At 41.8% G+C, this 21,236-nt stretch overlaps 1 protein-coding gene across 1 annotated transcript in view; it reads left to right on the top strand.

Annotated features, from left to right (window-relative positions):
* HSD17B12 (hydroxysteroid 17-beta dehydrogenase 12) overlaps positions 1–15,258 on the top strand; it is a 124,500-nt gene extending 109,242 nt beyond the window's left edge. The window contains exons 8-11 of the mRNA XM_080931759.1: positions 4,062–4,143; positions 5,468–5,533; positions 13,899–14,048; positions 14,321–15,258. Of these exons, the coding sequence (XP_080787885.1) occupies positions 4,062–4,143; positions 5,468–5,533; positions 13,899–14,048; positions 14,321–14,425 (403 nt within the window). The 3' untranslated portion in view covers positions 14,426–15,258. The remainder of the gene's footprint in view (positions 1–4,061; positions 4,144–5,467; positions 5,534–13,898; positions 14,049–14,320) is intronic.
* Positions 15,259–21,236: the final 5,978 nt, after the last annotated feature.

Below are 21,236 nucleotides of genomic sequence, written 5' to 3'. Positions count from 1 at the left end.
TTGCCATAACAACCGTGAAAAGGCTAAAAATAGCCTCTTTCATATTGTACTGCTTAAGGTAGAATTGTGACATGTTATGGCGTTTTAGGGCAGGTAATTCTTCCTTGTGCTAAATGTTTGCAAACTTTCTTCAACAAAGCAATATTTGTATAGTGTGAGAATTTGATTGCTGATTCTAATTGTATGCCTGACCTTCTCTGACATTGAACACTGTTTTGATAGTTTCTCTGTGTTCTTAGGAGTCAATTAGAGAACTGTCTACACCAATTTCTGTTTTCCGTGTAAGCCTAGAAAACTCTGACGACCCTAAAGAGTGCACTTGTGTGGTATCTCTTGTGTAGTGGAAATGTAAAGAGCGAGACTGAGTCCGAGGTTCACAGTCCTGGCTGGTTAGCACCCTGTACCTTCCGGCTCCCGCCCTTCCCTCCTCTGCTGCAGAGTAGGGCAAAGCCGGGGCTTCAGTGGCTTCTTTCAAACGACAACATTATTACCCCAGGGCAACAGTATTTTTATAGAGGTGAGGACAGGGATGCTACAAGAGCCCAGCAGATTGGTGAGACATTTGTAGAACAAAAGCTTGGCGATTTTAAAAAAATTCAGGTGACAATTAAAGGGAGTCCTAGAGATTTCCTTACATAGCTGTAAGGAAACTAAATGAAAGCTGCTGAGTTTTACAGGGCTGGACGAGCCTGTTGATTGGCCTGGGGGTTGGGGGGACAACAGAAGTGACTGTGGAGGTGGAGGGGCGTGTCCTGAAGTGAAGATTATTCTGCTTTGTTTCTGCAGCATTCTAGTTCTGGTAGAGCCTCAATAATCTGACCACCAAGTCTCCGTCATGTAAGCAGTGAGGTCAGTTACGAATACTGCACCAGAGAAAAGGTTGCTTTATTTGTTAATCTGATATTGTCACAACAAACTAGAAAATGTGCTGAAGTATGAACTTCAGCAGAAATTCTTAATGTGCTTCCATTGTTCCCAAGCCTCCAGAAAATGAAAGGTTAACCAGTTTGGCTTATGTTTGTCTCTGTGTGCAATTAAGCATAGCCTATTTTGCCCTTCTGCTTGATATAACAGAGTTGTTATGAGCCTGGCTGTGCCATGGAAACTGTTTGACGTCACTAATTCTGCTTAGAAGGAGGATTAGAGCTAGACAAAGTAGTTGATTGTACAGATGAGTCCTCTGTGGTCCAAATGCTCACCTGTCTCCATGTGAGGAGACATATATCATAGGGATTATTGCAGGACACACTCGTGTTCAACTTGGGATACAGACAAAATAGAGTATTTTTTCCTTCGAGAAGATAGATTTGAACACTGTTATGGGAGGGGTCATAGAAAAGTCTTTGATACACACATGTGTGTTCTCAACAGCAGGACAGATTGGTAGGTGGGGTGCTTTCTCTGCTGTCAGTTAGATACAGTTATATAGCACTTAGTCTGAAATTTTACATTTTGATTTATTTTGAAATATAAATACTTTTTTATTAAGTACTTGAAATGTTTTGCTTAGTAACTCTAGCTACTAGTAATTTTTTTTCTTGTCTCTTCTCTTGGACTTTTATTTATTTTTAATTTATATGAGGCTATGCTTCCTGTATGCAAGCCTGTACACATCATGTAGCCAGAAAAGGCATTAACTGTTCAACACTAGACTCACAGATAGCTGTGAGCTGCCTGTGGTCTTTGTAAGAACAACCAGTGTGCAATTTCTCCAGCGCCTACAGTAGAATATTTGAGAAACAAAGAGCTTTGTTACCCCAAGAAGTAAATTAATAAGATAATGACTGCATCATGGTGACATGTTGGATTATTGATAATATTTTTTTAAATGAGAAAAGAGTTTTTATTATTTTAAGTGACTTTTCCTCTGTTGAACTCATAGTGCTAAACTTTAACCTTTACCTTCAATTTTTATATTTCATTTGTGAAAACCAGAGAGAAGAATGTGACTTTTGTTCAAGGGCATATGCAGTCTGCCCGGCTAGCAGGGTTGCAATGGCATACAGTCTGGCCCTAAGCAGTGGTTGGCAGGCCGCAGCTTCAGGGACAGCATCACCTGCGCCGACTTTACACAAGTTCTCTGTCCTTACACCTGACCGTAGAGCCGCTCCTGGCTAAAGGTTAATGCCAAGTGACTGTGAGGTTGGACCTGCTCCTCGGGAAGCCTGGTTTGCTAGAGTAGCCACAGCACTGTGAGTCCACCTCACTCGGCATTCTAATAGGCTGTTGGGTGCCCTAAGGCTGTATATTCTAATAAAAACAGGTTTGTCTTGTACTTTACAGATTTACTAGCTTGTGTTACACGCTGTACACACCTGTCTAAATTGTGCAGTTCAGTCATTTTCAGCATATTTAGACTGGACAGCTGTTAGTACAGTTTAATTGGGGAATAGTTTTAGCACCCTAAAATGATAATTTTTGATGTGTTTTTTTTTTTTTTTTTTTGTTCAGTTTTTACGAAAGGAACATTCTTTGATTGTAATAAAAGATTGTTCTGTTTCACCTTCATCAATGAAATTTTTATAGGTGTAGAAGATGAAATAACTAGGTGTTAATTGCTATTCTTTTAATCTAAAAGGGCTGAATTCTAACTCCTGGTTAAAATTATTATTGTTGTTGTTGTTGTTGTTGTTGTTGTTACTACTACTTGCCTTAGAAAAAGGGTACCAACTTTGAAATTTTTTAATACCATTTTTGAGATTTTATTTTGATCACGAGGATGTTAGTAGGTTTCACTGCTTAGGAGAGTGCGTGTTACTAATAAGGACTTCTGTTTTATAAAGAGCTGACCAGACTCCTGTGATGCCCATGAAGCAAAGGCCCCGACTTCCCTTTGGTGGTTGCAGTGGGCATCATGTCTTAAGGCTGGCAGATGGAGTGATGGCCATAGAGTGTTACTTCTTCTCAGATTTGTGTCTGAAAGAACTCATAATGCTATTTAGTTATGTTTCCTGTGCTATTTTACATGAGAGGGCTCTGGGTTCTTCCTCTTCCCCTAAATACTGAAAAACAAACAAAAGAAAACAGGATTTAAGAATAGAAATCCAGGAAGGAGGCTGAAGAATGCGACAGAGGCGCCTGGGCCACGTTTTAGTGTTTGGGAAGGAGGACTAGGCTGAGATGCATGGCCCATGCGCTCCATCCGCAGTGCTGTTGGACTAGAAGGGTGGTGGGTGCCTCAGGAAGTGTGAGTGAGAGAAGTTGGCAGCTAGTTCCCATGTCTCTAAGGTCATCTTTCCTTCCCACGCCTTGCTGTGCCTCCACGTACTTGCTACATCTCGGGTGTTTATGCATTGCTTTTTAAAAACTAATCTTTATTTATTTGTGGAGGCAGACATTTCTGCTTGGCCTAAGTTGCCTGACAACTTTCAGTAATCTCTAAAAGTCACAGGAAAAAGTTGGACTTTGTCTTTTGGCAGTGTAATAGTTAATGAAGCACAGACTCGTGCGATTTTCAAGTCCGTTCTTTGCCCAAATACTCACAGCCCACAAAGGCGTAGGGATGATACCATTGCTATAAAGATTTCTGAAAGACTTGACTGCATGTGAACAAAGGGGGCTCTGGGGTCTAGAGGCTCAGGACCGTGTGTGGGGGAAGTGTTTACACACACCGTTGGAGTGGACAGTGGGACAATGAGTCAGCAGACATGTCTGTGTGGGGCTTAGTTGGTTTTTGCTCTGCAGACAGTGGCTGCAGTGCCTTGCACATAAGAAGCAACATTCTACCATTGAAATATAGCCCTACCATCTAAATAGGGATTCCTGATGTTGTGGCCACAGAGGACCCTAGAAAGCACAGAGACAACTAAAGGAGACTATCTAGCTGATCCAGTCATGCACTGGATTACTAAGACTGGAAAATGAGCTCATCGTAAAGAAGAGCTATTTTTAGCTCATTGAATTATTGCTTCGTTCACCGGGCAGACATTCCAAATGCTCATGAGAGGCAGGGAGCTGAGTGTTAGATCAGCAGCCCTGTTACTGTTTCTGTCTTGACTGGAGTTCACAAGCAAATATGCCTATTATTTCCCTCTGTTTATGCAATGTGTTTTCAATTCCAGATCTAAAGGGGTAATTCTCAACATCTCCTCTGCCAGTGGCATGCTCCCGGTTCCACTGCTGACCGTTTACTCTGCAACCAAGGTGACAAGCACCGCAGTGAATTATGTCAACTTAAGACGGAGGGGTGGTTTTCAGTCTGGCCAGTTAACTTTGTTGAAATGCTACACTTGATAGTTTGCCATCAACTGAGGGCAGGCGGGGTGTCACAGCCACTGATGGTCTAATTTTTGGTCCCTGGTAGTTTACTGATTTTAACAGGGAGACTTAGCTTTCCAAAGACACCAAGCCTAAGCCAGTCCACCCTGTTGGTTAGAGCCTGATACTGAAGAGCCTAAGGTGGAATGTTGGGAACATGAACATGACCTTCACATAGCAAGGAAGTGCATCTTGGCAGTACCACAGACAGTCTCAGCAGGCAAGAAACAGACCAATGGAGACTGAATGTTCTGCCACTTTATCTAGAATTCCCAGTCACTGTCATGTCTAGAGTGTGATGGGAATTTTCCAGAACTCTCTGTCACCAAACACTACTGTTATTCACATCCTCGCATTACTGAATCTTCTCCTCTCCGTAGACCAATCACCCCAACTTCAGTTACTTCATGAGGCATGAAACATTTTTGAATGACCATTTTAGTTGTTGAAATTAAGCAAGCCTTTAGGGGAAAATAAGTAAGTCATAATATATAATAGGTAATATAATACGTCAGAGAAGGAAAGATGCAAAGCACACCTTTTCATTGAAAAACCTCAGTCACTACTGTCCTCTAAGTCCTGCACAGCCCCACAGCCCCATCTACATAGTTTCTTTGTGGCTAAAACATCTAGTGTTAGAACTCCACAATCTGGAAATCTCCATGGAGGGCCAACTCTTACCAGTGGAGACCTTCACTGGGCTGTCTTTGAACTTGACATTTTAAGCCTGGTTCTGAGTCTGCACTGGAGAATGGCCGATGGTTTCCAGGCAGGTTTACAATTGCATTATCAGATGGGCTCTCACCCTCACTGTTCAGACCGAGCTCGCAGGGCCCAGCAGCAAAACAGAACTGAACAGAATTCACTCTGGTTTTCTCTTGGAGTAGCAAATAGAAAGTGGAATCAAATCCTTTGTTACATAATGAAAAAAAATTCTTTTTCTTTTCTTTGGAAAATAATTTGGAGGAGGCTTTTCTCATTAAGTCAAAAATTGGCAAATGTTATTTTTGGTAAGATAATGTCATTTGTAGCAGAAAAGCCTCCTGAGGTTTTAAAGTGTTTTTTATCTCTTCTGCATTGGAAGTGAAAGGAATGACTAGAAACAGTAGTGTTAAATGGTTAATTTATTATTTTGTTGTTTCCATGGCTACACTCCAGGCAGACTGATGTAATAGATGTGTTTTCTTTCTCACCCCCACCTCCCTCCCAGGCCTTTGTAGATTTCTTCTCTCAGTGCCTCCATGAGGAGTATAAGAGCAAGGGCATCTTTGTGCAGGTAAGTGGAGTTTGTTTCAGTTAAGTATCCCTGTTTTTGTGTGGTTTCCACAGCAACAGTTGCTGTCTTGGCAACGAAAGAAAATCACATTCCTCAGTAAGTGATTGTGACGTGAGCACTCCCTTAGAGACATGGTTTCTTTATGCTCTTCTGTCTAGATTTTTAAAAATTAGCCCCTCAGAATTTTAACTAGGGTACCTGAAGCACAGCTAATATAAACAGTTGGAGCATCATTATTGTAGATACAGTTTATTTTGAGACAATCTGGCTGTTTAGAACTGTGGTAGAAAACGCATAACACAGAGCTGAGGTTGTGATTTCTGCATACAGCTGAGGGGCATGAGTGTGCTCGCCATTGCTTCTGGGACTTTGCTTCACCTCCCCAGACTGAAACTGAACACCATTAGACGCTCACTTTCCTTCCCTTTCCCCAGCCCCTAGCAACAACCATTCTATTTTCTGTTTCACCAGCTACCTGTTCTTAGTCCACCCTGTAAATAAGATCATTCAGTGTTTGGTCTTCTGTGATCAGATCACTTAGCATATATGAGGATTAGGGTTAAGACAGTTAACCCATTTCCCCAGATCGATCAGGTCTGTTTGGTATTAGAGCACTTGTTCCTACCCCTAGGCTACTGAATACATTGTGCTTAGGAAATAAAGAAGCCAGAAAATGCTAAGCTGCTTGTGGCCACTCTCGTTTATATATGTCGATGATCAAGATGGGGTCAAGGGTTAGCTAGCTGTATTTTCTAAGTCTTTTTATTTTCAGTAGTATTGGAGCCAAGTCACCCATCACAAAGAAGAGTAAGGAAATGTTCCCTTATCTTTAGGGTCCATAAAAGGCCTGCCTCTTCTAAGCCCTTTCCATAGCTTACTTCCTAGGAGTATCTACTGGCCACTTACTTGGTATTGTTTAATTTTTCAGCTCCCTGTATTTATAGGCTACATCTGGGAAGACAGGGCTTTGTAGAATCTTGTATTTTATGCCTATGATGACACCATTTGTAGTGCTGGTAACTGGAATCCCCCTTAGATTGGATTTTAGTAACAAGAAAGCCAGGTAACACTGGTCCAGTGAGGCCCCTGTGCCACTCAATGGTATCTTTCTGGTGAGTCTGTTACTTTAGTCGTTTTTAGGGTCCAGTGAGGCTCAGTGGGAACTCCACCAGTACCCTAGAGGCTGTGGCTGGAAACGGCCTGTGTTTCGGTGCCATGAAGTAGCTAGGGTTGCCGTGTGAACCCAGAAAGCAGTCCTGATAGTATCCGAGACTGTCCCTTCTCCCTCTCACAGCCTGTTTTCCTCAAAGGTAATTTTCTTAGATTCTCTGCCTGATAGTAAGTAACCTGATATGACTAGAAACCACCCCCAAGCACAGTAGTATTTGCCTTCTGAAATATTTTATTTTGAGGAGCTTGTATTGTTTCCATTAGTAAATTTTAAATGATTTAATTTCATCCATCATTGTCTTTCTTACTAAGATTCACTTGAGGTCTAAATTTAGAATGAATTACCAAGAAAAAGGAAACTATGAAGGAAAATGTGGCGTCCTCCTGTGGAATTACATCCCAGAGCAGTGAGTGGAGTAGAGCCCGTGCCGAGCTGAAGCTTAGCTGGCTTTTCTCTGGGTGCCATTTCTGTTAACACACAGATCAGTGCTGGTGGCTTCTCTCACCGGCCTCGGGTGGTGTACCTGAAGCTTAGCATTGAATTCAGACCCACGAGGCCTCAGTGTTCTTGCCTACTCCTTGTGTTCAAGCTAGAGCGGACCTTGGATTGTCCTCTGCGTGCTCTGCCCGACATTACCCTGACATGACTAGAAACCACCCAAACCCTCTTCAGTACTGTTCCACACTGCCTCCAAGCACCTTCCGTCCCTGAGCCCTGGAAGTCAGTCCATCTTCCCTGAGTCCTCGTCTAAGGCCTTAGACACTGCATTATGGTTTCCCTTCTTCCCTGAGCTTCACGTGCCTCTGTCTGCTGCTGCTGCTGAGCCTGCACACCAAGTGGCTTTCTGTTTGTTTATTTTGTTGAGTATTACCGTATAGACCAGGCTTACCTTGAACTTACAAAGCACCTGCCTGCTGGGTAAAAGCCATGAACCACCACTCCCAGGTTGCAGCGTGTGCCTGAACAAAGCTGCTTACTACCCTAGTGCTGCTGATGGTCTCTCTCTTTTAAAAATTTTTTGAAGACCTATGAGGAAGAGCAAAAGGAACTTATGCATACATCCTTCAAAGAGCAAAACGCACATGAGATCTAAATGAGGAGAATGGGCCTAGTGTGCCCTGTGCTCACTAGCAGTCAGTAAACGCTGAGTAAGTGAAGAATAGCTGGGGCCACCTCAGCTTCCACAGTCCTCTTGGTTTCCTTCCTAAGTCCTTTTTTACTGGGAGATAATTTTAAAAACTATTTTAAAAAAAAACAAAAAAACCAATTGATTCTAGCAGTGGTGATCCACACTTTAACTCCAGAGGCAGAGGCAGGTGGATCTCTGAGTCCAAAACTAGCCTGATCTACAGAGCAAGTGTCAGGTCAGCCAGGACTGCACAGAAAAACCTTGTCTCAAAAAGCAACAAAACAAAACAAGGACAAAAAGGTTTGGTGGAGAGGAAGAGCAGCTCTTCCATTTGCCCAGCTTCCCTCTAGAGCCTCAGAGACCTTGGGAAGTTGCATGGACTTTCACTTAGCCTCCAGTTTGTTAGTGCGCATCTGAAAAGTAAGGCTGTTCTTAGATAACTGCCTGCCCGCTAAAAGGGTGAGGCTGGCTGCTGATACAATGTTACTGAATACATCATCTGTGCTCATTGTCTTACTTGCTCTCATATTTATTTATTCAATTTTTACTTTGTCTTTTACATTATTTTTGACACAAGGTCTCACTATGTAGCCCAGGCTGGCCTTGAATTCAGTCCTCTTGCCCCTGGCTCTAGAATGCTGGGATTCCAACATGCAGCACAGTACTCACTTCTGTAACGCTCTTTACAGCTTCCTTTTGTTTTCTGTGCTGGGGATTGACTGTAGACCCTCTAGGCAAGTGCCAGACAAGTGCTCTGCCACCAAACTATGTTCCCAGCCCTCTCTACAGTAACGTTTTATTCTCCAGAAAAGCATTCAGTCTAGAATTGGATATTCCACTCTCCTGTTTCTGGTGTTTCTCTCATTCTGGACTCTGTCAGTCTTATATGCCACCAACATTTTGGAAGAGCACAGCACTTCTCCCTGTTCTTCTGACTTGCACATCCCTCATTCAGGGCTTATCTGACACACTTTTGTATTTAGATTCTGGTTCTGCTTTTCCATCCACCACAGGAGGGATATACTGCTGTGTCCTCCTTAGGGTGTCACATGGGAAGACAGGCGTCTCTGTCTGTTGCACTAGTAAGCCATCGGTGGGGAGACTCCTTAAAACATGCAAATATCCTACTTCCTTAGACAGTTTGCCTTAAATTTATCACCCTGTACTCTTTCTTCACAAACTTGCCATAGTCAAAACGAAAGCATGGAGACTTCAGTATTTATTCCCTTGGTCCAGTCTAGTTCCGTGCAAACCTCATTCATTGTCTGTGTGCTTAGAGATAGTGAGGAACAGACACTGAGTTCAGCAAAACAGCCCAAAATTATGAATTCTGCTGTCACCCCTCAGTGTCCTCTGACCTGTGCAAAATTTCTATGTGGCTTTGATCCTTAATTTCTGACTCCTGAAAGCAAATGGGACGAATAATGTGATATTTATAAAGACATCAGAAACTGGGAAGTGATAGTAAGTATGGAAAAGAGACAGGAAACACAAGCAGCATGCATTTATGGGGCACCTACAGTTTGCCCCATGCTCACTCACTATTACCTCATTTGAGCTTGATATTAACCTGACCCCATGCCACAGACTGGAAAATAAAAATCACAGTTGTGTGATTTGCCTAAAGTCTGCTATGTGACAGAAGTGGGGCAACAAAAGTAAATAAAACTCAACCCTGCCTCAAGGCACACAGAAGAGAATAGACAGATCTTTAAACACTGCCAATCAGGAGGCCTGTGTGTCATGAGCCACATTTCTTCAGTCAGGAAGTATGTAGAGTGTAGTTTTGGGTATGGTAGTTGGGAATATGGTAATACGAAAGGTCGACAGTGCTGTGCATCTCAGCAGGTGGAGAAAGTTTAGGGAATTTGCTGATCCAGGCTTACATAACTTCATCGGATCACTGAGTACTGAATCAAGTCTGTTCTGAAGATGTGTCCAGACTGATGACTACAACTCATGACATCATTGCCACTACGTTAATCTCAGTTGCCATTGTATCTTACTCTGGTCCATCTCTCTGGTTGGCCTCCCGTGCTAGATAATCAGGTTACTATGTGGCTCAGAGTCATTTGGGAAGAAAGAACCTGAGTTGAGAAAATGGCCCCACCAGATTGGCCTGTAGGGCATTTTTTGCTTGATGGAGTCTGGGAGGGAGGGCAAGTCAGTAAACACTATTCTTCCATGGTTCCTGCCCTGTTTGGTGTCCTATCCTGCCTTCCCCAGCTGATGGACTGTCTATAACTGTAAGCTAACAGAATCCCTTTCCTCTCCAAGTTTCTATGGTCATGGTGTTTATCACAGCAACAGTATCACTAACTAGAACACCCACTACTGCTATTAGTGTTAGGATAGTGCCTGCTCACTGTAGCCAGAGCTGATAGAGCAAAATCCAATCATGTCCTTCAGATTAAAACTCTTGAGCTTTATAACCCATGGTGCTTTGATTTCCACCCTTGGCTGTTCCTAAGTTTAAAAGGCTCTGCAATCAGATATCTCTGGGCTAGCTTCCGTCCCTTCTGTCAGAACGTTGCTTATATACGACCTTATCTAAGCCTAGTTACAGAAATAGTCTCTATCATCAATGCTCTTGCCAACATCCCTCTGTAAAATCAGACTCTGTTTTTCTTACATGATTGTATCCCATGTACCTAAACATCTTCTAGGATACATTCAAACAAATTGTTAGATTATGGGGTCGTGTAGTTTCAGTTTCCCCCTTTTTTTCCTGCAAATACTAACAAGTCCATGTATTTGAAGGCAGGTTCTTTGTAGGATCAGTAGTCACCCAAAGAGTTCTTGTAACCACTGAGTTAATCAAGAGGCTTTTATTGAAAGACTTATAGTCTGCAAGTAGAGGATGCAAGCAGCAACACTGTAATGCATGTGTTTAGTTAGCCACATGCTCTGGAGAACTTCAGAGCCTAAGGTTTCGATAAATGAAGACACAGATGGAAACACACACCTTGCAAAAGAAAGAAAACAAAGCAAACAACTGTGTGCTGACTATTGTCAGCCTAATGCTGAAGCTGCCCTGGAGGTGGCTTCGTCTTGTTCTTTACTTTGCTGGACCATAAGATGGAGAAGTGGGGAGGGAGCAAGTGAATCTAGAGAAAGGCACATTAACAAAATTAGATGCTGTGGGTAGAACCTTGTTTATAAGAACAAAGCCTGCTACCCCCAGATCCACATTTTCCCAAGCATTAGCATGGAAAGGTCTGATCATTTTTAGGTTTTCGAAGAATGTTTAGTTCATAGCTGACTCTGCCATATGAAGTTCTAAGATTCAGTGTTTGATTCTTTCACATCTGCCATGTGTCTTCGGGCATCCTTCTCCCCAGCTTGCCATGCATCCAGGTGCAGTGACTCTCCTGCCCTGGATCAAGACTTCACTGCACATGCTCTGTGAAGACCATGGTCTAAGCAGTCTACTCCAGTGGGCAAGAGAAGAACAACCTACTAAATGGTGATCTCCGGGGGCTGTTTTATTTAATAAGCTGAGCACAGACATAACATCATCAGCTTTTGCTTTATGGCCTAACTAATTATTTCCAGTTTGAGATGCTAAATTTGGAAATCAGGATACGTGCCCACAGCTGTGGTTGTCAGGGTCACGTTGTTTCTGAGGGGGCAAAACTTGTAATGGTGACTTGTTGGTGTAAGTGACTTTTAAGTTTTATTGCTTTAAAAACTTTCTGTAAAATTATAGACATATTTCTGACTTGTTTCCTATAATCTTGGGCATTTATTTACTTTGATGGCTTTTGACATAAAAGATTAATTTATGTTTTCCATAAACTTCACATATTCCCTTTAATACCTTCACAGCTAGATAGTAGGTTTGCTTTTTTGAGACAGATGCTGTTGCTTAAGTTTCAGAATATTTGAAATGCTGGCTCAGAGGAAAAGTCCTTAGTAGTGTTCAGTGCTCTGCATTTGAATTGCTATCCCTTTTGCCTTGGCTCCACGCTGCCTTTGGTCCCGTCCTGTCCTCAGTAGACTGTCACTGCCCTGCTGTGCTGTGTCCTCTGTGCTCCAGAACGTGCCTGGTGCTGGGGCTTGTTTTCTTTTGGACTGTACCAAACTCCTTGAGTCCCTGAAAATGCCTCGCTCCCCGCTGCTCTCTGCTCCTGTTGTTCCTTATGTCGGTACCTAGCTGACTCCTCAACCTTCTTCAGGGCTTACACCCAAAGCCCTGCCCTCTGAACCCATCATACTTCACTAGGCCACTGTCGGACACCTTGATTTTATATCCAGGGTAGATGGACACAACCTCCCAGCTTAGGATTTCCATTTCTTAGTCAGGAACATATAACTTGACTAGGAATTCCCAGGTACACATGTCTTTCCCTACCCCCTGACAGCTGGGGGCTCCTTCATAACCCCACCACTAGCTAGCTGAACCCTAAAGCCATGCGTTATCTTGTAGTGCCACCATGTGGTTCAGTCAGGCAGTGCAACTGAATTCTGCAATATCAAAATGGTTCAATTCATGCTGTTCGTGTTTTCTGAAAGAGCAGGAGGATGGAAGAAAAGTGCAAAGCATTCTGCACAAGTTAAGGCATAGTTACAGACTGGCTTATCTCTGGAGCTCACGACTTCCCAGCACCCCTTGTAGACTGAGTTCTCTGGGAAGGCCTTCTCAGTCTTACATGTAACCAGGAAGCAAAAAGATGAGGAGAGCTGTGCACATGCGTGTTGTTACCAGCATCCGAGTTCACACATGGTCTGTCCTGCTCAGCTCTTTAGTGAACCAACAATGTAACGATTGCACCCCACAGTTTAGTCTGTCAACCTGAGATTTCCCCAGTCTGCCTTCATACTGATGAAACAAAATGGACTAAAAACTTGACAAAACAGTTTTCTCATTAAAAAGTGATGGACACTAATAATCTCAATAAATACACCCTCAGAAGTCAAGTTACATAGTCAAAGTCACCCCAGCTTCTGGTGTGCTCTAGTAACTTAGTGTGGGCTTGCCTCCTGCAGGGTGTGGGAGACAAAGGATGCCCAGGTAGACTCTGAATATGTGGGTTGAAAGCTCAATTCCCACAGTGAGGGAGGTGAGCTATATTCTTTGACTTATACTTGGGAGTAAGAAGAATACAGAATTATGTTGGATTTTTTTTTCTTTTTGCTTCAACCACATGTTGCACTGTTCCTTTTCTTAAATAGCGGTGCCAGTGGGTCTCACCTTCTTTTCACACTTGTGAGAGGAACAATTGTTTGGTGAGCTACAGTACACCTGAAGTCTTTTGTGTCACAGAAGGAAACCCTCACCATGTCTCCCAGAACTCACTTAATACAGGTTCTTTGTGTTGTGTATTGTGTCCCACCCAAAACACAGGGAGCACATGCAGGAGAGAACATCACACTTGTAAAATGCCTGGGAAAGCTCATGTTGAGGTTCACCACCCCACACCTGTCCTGTCAAGTGACTTCTCGTCACCCAGGCTTATCTCTTCCCAAAACAGAAGGTGGTGGTAAAGATGTCATCCCATCTTAACATTAACAGTTCATAAAACTTCGGGAGCGGGACGTTAAAACACTAGGGAAGAGAAGTGACTGAAGGCCAGCAGAGTCCAATGTCACCTGTGAAGGACTAAAGCTCACAGAACGGGCATAATTCGTCAGGTGTGATGGAGCAGAGTTGTCCCCGTGAGACACCAGAGAGCTCATGCTACTTGACTGCACAGCAGAGTCCCTCCTACCAGGATAGGAAGGCCATCCGAGCATCAGCTCCTCGGTTCCTGCCCTTTCCTTTCCTTTTAAAGAGCAGAAATGCTTGCCTATGCTTACATTTCATGTGTCCTAGCCTCCAATTCTATTTTATCCATAGGTCATCATTGCATTGCCGTTTGTGTTTCTGCTCTCAGTGTTCTGGGAAGTTGGCTTTAGATAGCAGCATGTCTCTCTGCTTCTCTAAAGATACAAACTGCAGATGTCATGAGGATGCCTACTGTCCCAGGCAGGCATCACGCTCAGTTCTGAGTCGGTAGCCTTTCTAATCAACAGCATGTTCTGTTTTGTTTTTTTCTCCTTTTGTATGGGGCGGTTCTTTCTAGAGTGTCCTGCCGTACTTTGTAGCTACAAAACTGGCAAAAATACGGAAGCCGACTTTGGATAAGCCCTCTGCAGAGACATTTGTGAAGTCTGCGATTAAAACAGTGGGTCTGCAGACCCGAACCACTGGATATGTGATCCACGCTCTCATGGTATGTACGCTTCAAAATCCTAGCCATAATTTACAGTTTGTGTTTTTTCTTCTTATATGATTTCTTAGCATCAAGACATAATACTTTGCCAGAGAAGGTGGTGCACATCTTTAATCCTAAAAAAGGCATATTTTATTTCAAACCATATACCTAAGAACTTCTAAATCTCTGAAGATAATAATATGGAGACATAGAAGATGGCAGATAGGTTTCACTTAAGTTTATCTCAGCTGTGGGCTTTGCTTATATATCTCCCCCATTTCTCTCCCTAGGGCTCAATAAACTCAATCTTGCCTCGTTGGATTTATTTTAAAATAACCATGGGTGTCAACAAGTCTTTGCGGAGTCGCTATCTGAAGAAAACCAAGAAGAACTAAGTGTTTCTGAGTCATTGCGCTCCTTGGCCAGATGCTTGACCTGCGCCTGCACACCGGGCGCCTGCCAGTCCTGAGTCTGTACTGTTGGCTCAGTAACTACTAACATGGCATAGTTGGCGGAAAACAAATTTCTTTTAGAGGCACCTAACATATATTCTGGATACAACCAGGAGTAATTTGAAGTTTAATATAAATTTTCTTGGCAAATGTATATAGAGCACTTTGACAGAAAGGAACAAATCCCAGAATGACACAGACCCATCTGGCCCAGAATGCCAGTGATCACCTAGTATTTGGTCGGAAACACTGTAAAGTGTAAGGGCTAGCTACTTTTTTATTTTTAACGTTAGAGGGGGTGGGGCTTAGTTAATTTGTTATGGGCAGATACAATGCCGTTCACATTGATTTCTGTAAGGTTTTCTGAATGTATGTTCCAGCTTATGTATTTATATGGAACCAGTCTTCTCAAAAGTAGCTAAGGCATAAAGAGAATTGAAATAGTTCTTTCTAACATGTGAGTCTACCAAATGTTATTTTTAAAACACACATTATGTCTGCTCTGTTCAAATGTATGGAAATACCGAATGTTACATAGTGTGACTAAAGTGTAAAGGTAAGTGGGCCAAAGTGTGTGTCAAGACCAACAACATTCTGTGGTGCTGCGGGACCCAGGGAAGCAGCCTGCGTGGACATGTGGTGTTTGTTATGTTTGCGCTGCCCAGGATGACAGACTCCTGTGGTAATGAGGGGTCATGGAAATGTGTTCTTTCTAAGTTGGTGTCTCATTAGAATTCATATATCTGCTTTTAATAAAAGATGATGTAACCATGGTATTGGAATGGACAACCATTATGTGCATGGGGTTCAGCCAGTTCCTATTTTGAAAGACCACCAGATCTACTTAAAATTTTAATTGGTTGAACTATTTAATTATTTCAAACTACTAGTTTCGCAAGTGAGTAAAACAACTTCCTCCATCCCCAAACACATATACACACACACACAATGCTATCTCCTAAAATCACTAGTTTAAAACTATTCTGTCAGTCCCCAGTTAGGAGCACATAGTCTCAGAATATAGCTGGCCATTTAAAGCAGATACAGTTAGCTTTCTGAAAGCACCGCGTGGCCCTTTCCCACCACTTGCTACAGAACTGGTAGTCTGAGTGCTGTCCTGCGTGTGCTTCCACTCTGGCTGGTTAAGAGGTGGTGGGATTTCACTATAAGCAAAGAAGGGAAGGACTGGTCTTCAAGCATAATACGATGCAGGGTGCAAGACCTGTTCCCGTCCCAGTAAGAAGGTAGCTGTAACCCTAGCTGGGAGGCCGTTGAGCAGCTTCTGCTGTAACATGTCACACATTCTCTTGTGTGGAACACTCAGTGAAGCTGATGACAAGAAAGCATACATTCAAGTGAGTGCCATGAAAGAAAAGTCTTACTAAAGCCATATGCTCAGAGTCATTTAACAGTGAAGCATTTTTGTAGAGTCACAAAATTCAGCTTTCTCTTGACAACTTCATATTCTCTATGTGTGTTCTCATGCACTAGGTCTATGTAATCTATACTGGCCTCAGACTCACTTTGTAGATGAGGATGGCCTTGGTCTTGGAATCCTCCTGCCTCTGCCTCATAACTGCTGGTGCTAAAGATATGGATACCTCCTAATCCTCTTGAGTTAATTTTTGTATACCTTTGTTCTTGATGTTACTGAGACTGAACTTGGTGCCTCATCACTGACTTCTGTCCCTAGCGTCACCTCTTCGATGTCAGCCCGAGCTAGAGAGAAGACTTTTTTTTGTTTGTTGAGAATTTCATACATGCGCACCATGAACTGTGATCATATCCACCCTGTATTGCCACTTTCCAACTCTCCCTGTATTCTCTCAACACACCCCACTCCCAACTTCAAGTTTTTATTTTTGCAAGATCCCTTGGAAGAAGGGGCACACTTTAATATTGCCGTTATTAAGACATTTTTTATTTTTCCCTTATTTTATGTGTGTGGATATTTTGCCTGCATGTCAGTGTACCACGTATGTGTCTGGTGCCATGGAATTGAAATTACAGACAGTGGTGAGCTGCCATGTTGGTGCCGGGAATTGAACACGGGTCCTTTGGAAATGAAGCCAGTGCACTTAAACTGCTGAAGCATCTGTCTAGCTCCCGTAAGACAGTTTCTGCTTATACATCACGTTGTGGCACACAGGCATTTAACCCTACACAATACCCCAACCAAAATGCATAACCTGAGTCTGATCAAGAAGCAGCAGGGAAACAGAAGAAGTAACAGAAATATCAAGAACTACGCTGTGAAGTTTCACCAACATGGCTGCCTAAACAAGACTTGAAGAAAGCCACCAGTAGCTCCCTGCCTTTGCTGGTCTTACTACTGTATGCTCATCAGCAATTTTCCTCATTTTTTTCTTTCAAGTTTGTGTTCAAGTTCTGTCTCTTATAAGCCAAATAAATCCTTGGCAATTTCATTGGGCAATTTCCACGTTCCAAACACGGATTTCTTCTATTCATATTTAGTATTTCTATAACATACTTACTCCTGTCATTTTGATCTATTAATTTCTTTTTTTACATGTGGGACATGCAGAGGTGTGTGTGTATTTAAATTTTTTTTTTTAAATTAAGTTTTAAAAAATTCAGTGGTCAGGGTAAGACTGCCAGTATATAATTCAGTAGTAGAGCATTTGCTTATCAGTGATGGGCTCTGGGTTCCACTCCAGCACCACACAAAACACTAGGAAATAAACAAATACAATTTGGTGTATTCTGCATATTTAATGTCAGCGGCTAGCAGTTCTAACAGCTTTAATTTCTGTTGTTGTTGGTGGTGTTTGGCTTTTTGAGGCAGGATCTTTCTACGCAGCACTGGCTGGTCTGAAACTTGTTTATGTAGCCCGTGCTACTTTCAAACTCCAAAGTTCTAGACATCCACCACCCCACCAGGCTTTAATTCTTCAGTGTCTAAATGCAGCGCTTGTATTTCTTGTGCCTTATTTTATTTGTTTGTCTTTTGTGTAATCTATTTCTTTAAATTAGTAATTTTCTTGTCAAAAGTGTGGATCGTGTACACTTATGCATGCACACATAACGTATGTGTATGTGCGTGTGCATGCTAGAACACAACGTGGCATTTGGAAGACAATTTTATAGACATTTATGTGAGTCCCAGAGATTGAACTCTGGTCACCAAACTTGCTTAGCAAGTATCTTTACCTGATGAGCCATCTTACTGATCCTGTTGTTTGTGTGTATATGTGTGTGTGTTGTCAGGTAGGATATTATTTCAATCTTCTTGTATCTATTGGGACTTGCTTTGTATGTATACACATACCACATATGCAGTTGTGCCCTCAGGGGCCAGGGGAGAAGTTATATGTGACTTTGAGGCACTTGATGTCAGCACTGGGAATGGAACTTCCTGGGCAAGAGCAGCAGACTTCCTTCCTGGCTGAGCCATCATCTTCCCGGGCCTGTCATTTTGTGTTTCTGTTCTGAAGTCTTGTTGGACCTGCTGTGTTCCAAAGGAGCACTCTGAGGGCTCTGCTGGGACACAAATCTGAGCTTTCTCCTTGCCTGAGCCCAGGGCCTCTGGCAGCACTCTGGCCGTAGTCTGTTCCCATGTAAGGCAGATCTGTCTCCTCTCAGCTTCTGCTTTCTAGAGATCAGTGATCCCATCCCCACACTGGGCTTCAGCTTCATCTTCAAGGGGAACCGATCATTCTCATTGCTCACAACTCCTTCCTATGTATTTCCCCTTTTTTTTTTTTTTTTGTGAGTTTTCTGGCCCTTAGAGATCTAACAGGCTTCTTGTGACTCTAGCCTTTCATTAAAATGCTCAGGGTCATTCTGCAGGAATTTGGGTCTGTTCTAATTATTTATTTTTTGTTTTAATAGCTGGGGATTTTAGTATGATATAAGCAACTCCTGGGCACCCCAACACACCAGAAAAGCAAGATTCTGACTTAAAATCACAACTCATGATGATGTTAGAGGACTTTAAGAAGATCATTAATAACTCCCTTAAAGAAATGCAGGACAATACAGGTAAACAGATAGAAAGAAGCCTTTACAGTAGAAACACACACACAAGTTATTTAGAGATCTTGAGCAGACAGGTGAAGGAATTGAACAAAACCATCCAGGATCTAAAAATGGAAATAAAAACAAAAATCACAAATAGAGACAAAGCTGGAGATAGAAAACCTAAGAAAGAAATCAGGAGACATAGATGCAAGAATCAGCAACAGAATACAAGAGATGGAAGAGAGGATCTCAGGGGTAGAAGATACCATAGGAAACATTGACACCGCAGTCAAAGTAAATGCAAAATGCAAAAAGCTCCAACTCCAAAACACCCAGGAAATCCAGTACACAATGAGAAGATAAACTGTGAGTAAAATAGGTATGGAAAAGAGGGGAGAGTCCCAACTTAAAGGGCCGGTAAATATCTTCAACAAAATTATAGAAAGAAAAAAAAAAAAAAAACTTTCCTAACCTAAAGAAAGATATGCCCATAAATGAACAAGAAGCCTACAGAATTCCTAATAGTTTGGGCCAGAAAGAAACTCCTCCTGTCACATAGTCATCAAAACAGCAAATTCACAAAACAAAGAAGGAATATTAAAAGCAGTAAGGGGAAAAGGTCAAATAAAAGACAAAAGCAGACCCATCAGAATCACGCCAGATTTCTCAACAGAGACTGTGAAAGCTAGAAGATCCTGGGAAAGATGTACACATCCTAAGAGAACACAAATGCCAACCCAGGCTACTATATCCAGTAAAACTCAACATAGATGGAGAAACAAAGATATTCCCTGCCTAAACCAAATTTACACAGTATCTTTACACAAATGCAGCCCTACGTTCATAAAAGAAACCTTAATAAAGCTCAAAGCACACATTGCACCTCACACAATAATAGTGGGAGACTTTAACATCCCACTCTCAACAATGGACAGATCCTGGAAACAGAAACTAAACAGACACAATGAAACTAACAGAAGTTATGTACCAAATAGATTTAACAGATATCTAGAGAACATTTTATCCTAAAACAAAAGAATATACCTTCTTAGCACCTCATGGTACCATCACCAAAATGGACCATATAATTGGTCGCAAAAGAGACCTTAACAGATACAAAAAGATTGAAATAATCCCAGGCATCCTGTCAGATCACCATGGACTAAGACTTGTCTTCAATGACAACAAAAATGACAGAAACCCCACATAAACATGCTCAACTCAATGATAACTTGGCCAAGGAAGATATGAAGAAATTTAAGACTTTTTAGAATTTAATGAGAATGAAGGCACAACATACCCAAAACTAATGGGGCACAATGGAAAAGAGGAAAACTCATAGCTCTGAGTGTCTCCAAAAAGAAACGAGAGAGCATACTCTAGCAGCTTGACAGCTCACTTAAAAGCTCTAGAACAAAAAGAAGTAAATCCACCCAAGAAGTGTAGATGGCAGGAAATAATGAAACTCAGGGCTAAAATCAAGTAGAAACAGAACTATACAATGAATCAACAAAACCAGGAGTTGGTTCTTTGAGAAAATCAACAAGATAGATAAACCCTTAGCCAGACTAACTAGAGGGCACAAAGATGGTATTCAAATTAACAGAATCAGAAATGAAAGGGGAGAGAACAGAAACTTCAGATATTCAAAAAATCATCAGATCCTACTAACAAAAGCCTATACTCAACAAAACTGGCAAATTTTGAGGAAATGGACAATTTTCTAGACAGATACCAGGTACCAATGTTAAATCAGGATCAGATAAACCATCTAAACAGCCCCATAACCCCTAAAGAAATAGAAGCAGTCATCAATTCTCCCAACCAAAAAGAAAATCCATCAGATCTTCATAGAAGACCTAATACCAACACTCTCCAAACTATTCTACAAAATAGAAACAGAAGGAAAACTACTCAGTTCCTTCTATAAAGCCGCAATTATGCTTATACCTAAACCACACACACAAAAAACAAAAAACTTCAGACCAATTTTCCTTATGAATATCAGTACAAAGATACTCAATAAAGTTCTCACAAACTGAATCCAAGAACACATCAAAACGATCATCCATCACAATCAATTAGGCTTCATTCCCAGGAGTGCAGGGATGTTTCAATATATGGAAATACATCAAAGTAATCCATTACATAAACAAACTGAAAAAAAAATAATCATCTCATTAGATGCTGACAAAGCATTTGACAAAATTCAACACACCTTCATGGTAAAAGTCTTGGAAAGATCGGGAATTTAAGGCCTATATCTAAGCATAGCAAAAGCAATATACAGCAAAGCAGTAGCCAACATCAAACTAAATGGAGAAAAACTTGAAGCAATCCTACTATAATCCTACTACAATCAGGGGCTAGACACGGATGCTCATTCTTTCTCTACCTGTTCAATATAGTACTTGAAGTCATAGCCAGAGCAATTAGAAAACAAAGGGATGTGAAAGGGATATAAGTTGGAAAGGAAGAATTCAAAATATTGCAGATGATATACTAAAGTGACCCCAAAAATCACCTGAGAACTTCTACAGGTGATAAACGAAGAGGATGGATATAAAATTAACTCAAACAAATCAGTAGCCTTCCTCTACTCAGTGGACAAACATGCTGAGAAAGAAATTAGGGAAAAGACACTCTTCACAATACTCACAAACAATATGAAATAACTTGGTGTGTCCCTAACTAAGCAAGTGAACAATCTGTATGACAAGAACTCCAAATCTCTGAAGAAGGAAATTGAAGATCTCAGAAGATGGAAAGATCT

Source organism: Micromys minutus, assembly GCF_963924665.1.
Source record: "Micromys minutus genome assembly, chromosome: 17".
NCBI classification, from domain to species: Eukaryota; Metazoa; Chordata; class Mammalia; order Rodentia; family Muridae; genus Micromys; species Micromys minutus.
The sequence above is the reverse complement of the archived record's forward strand: the minus strand, read 5'-3'. Positions and strand labels throughout refer to the sequence as shown.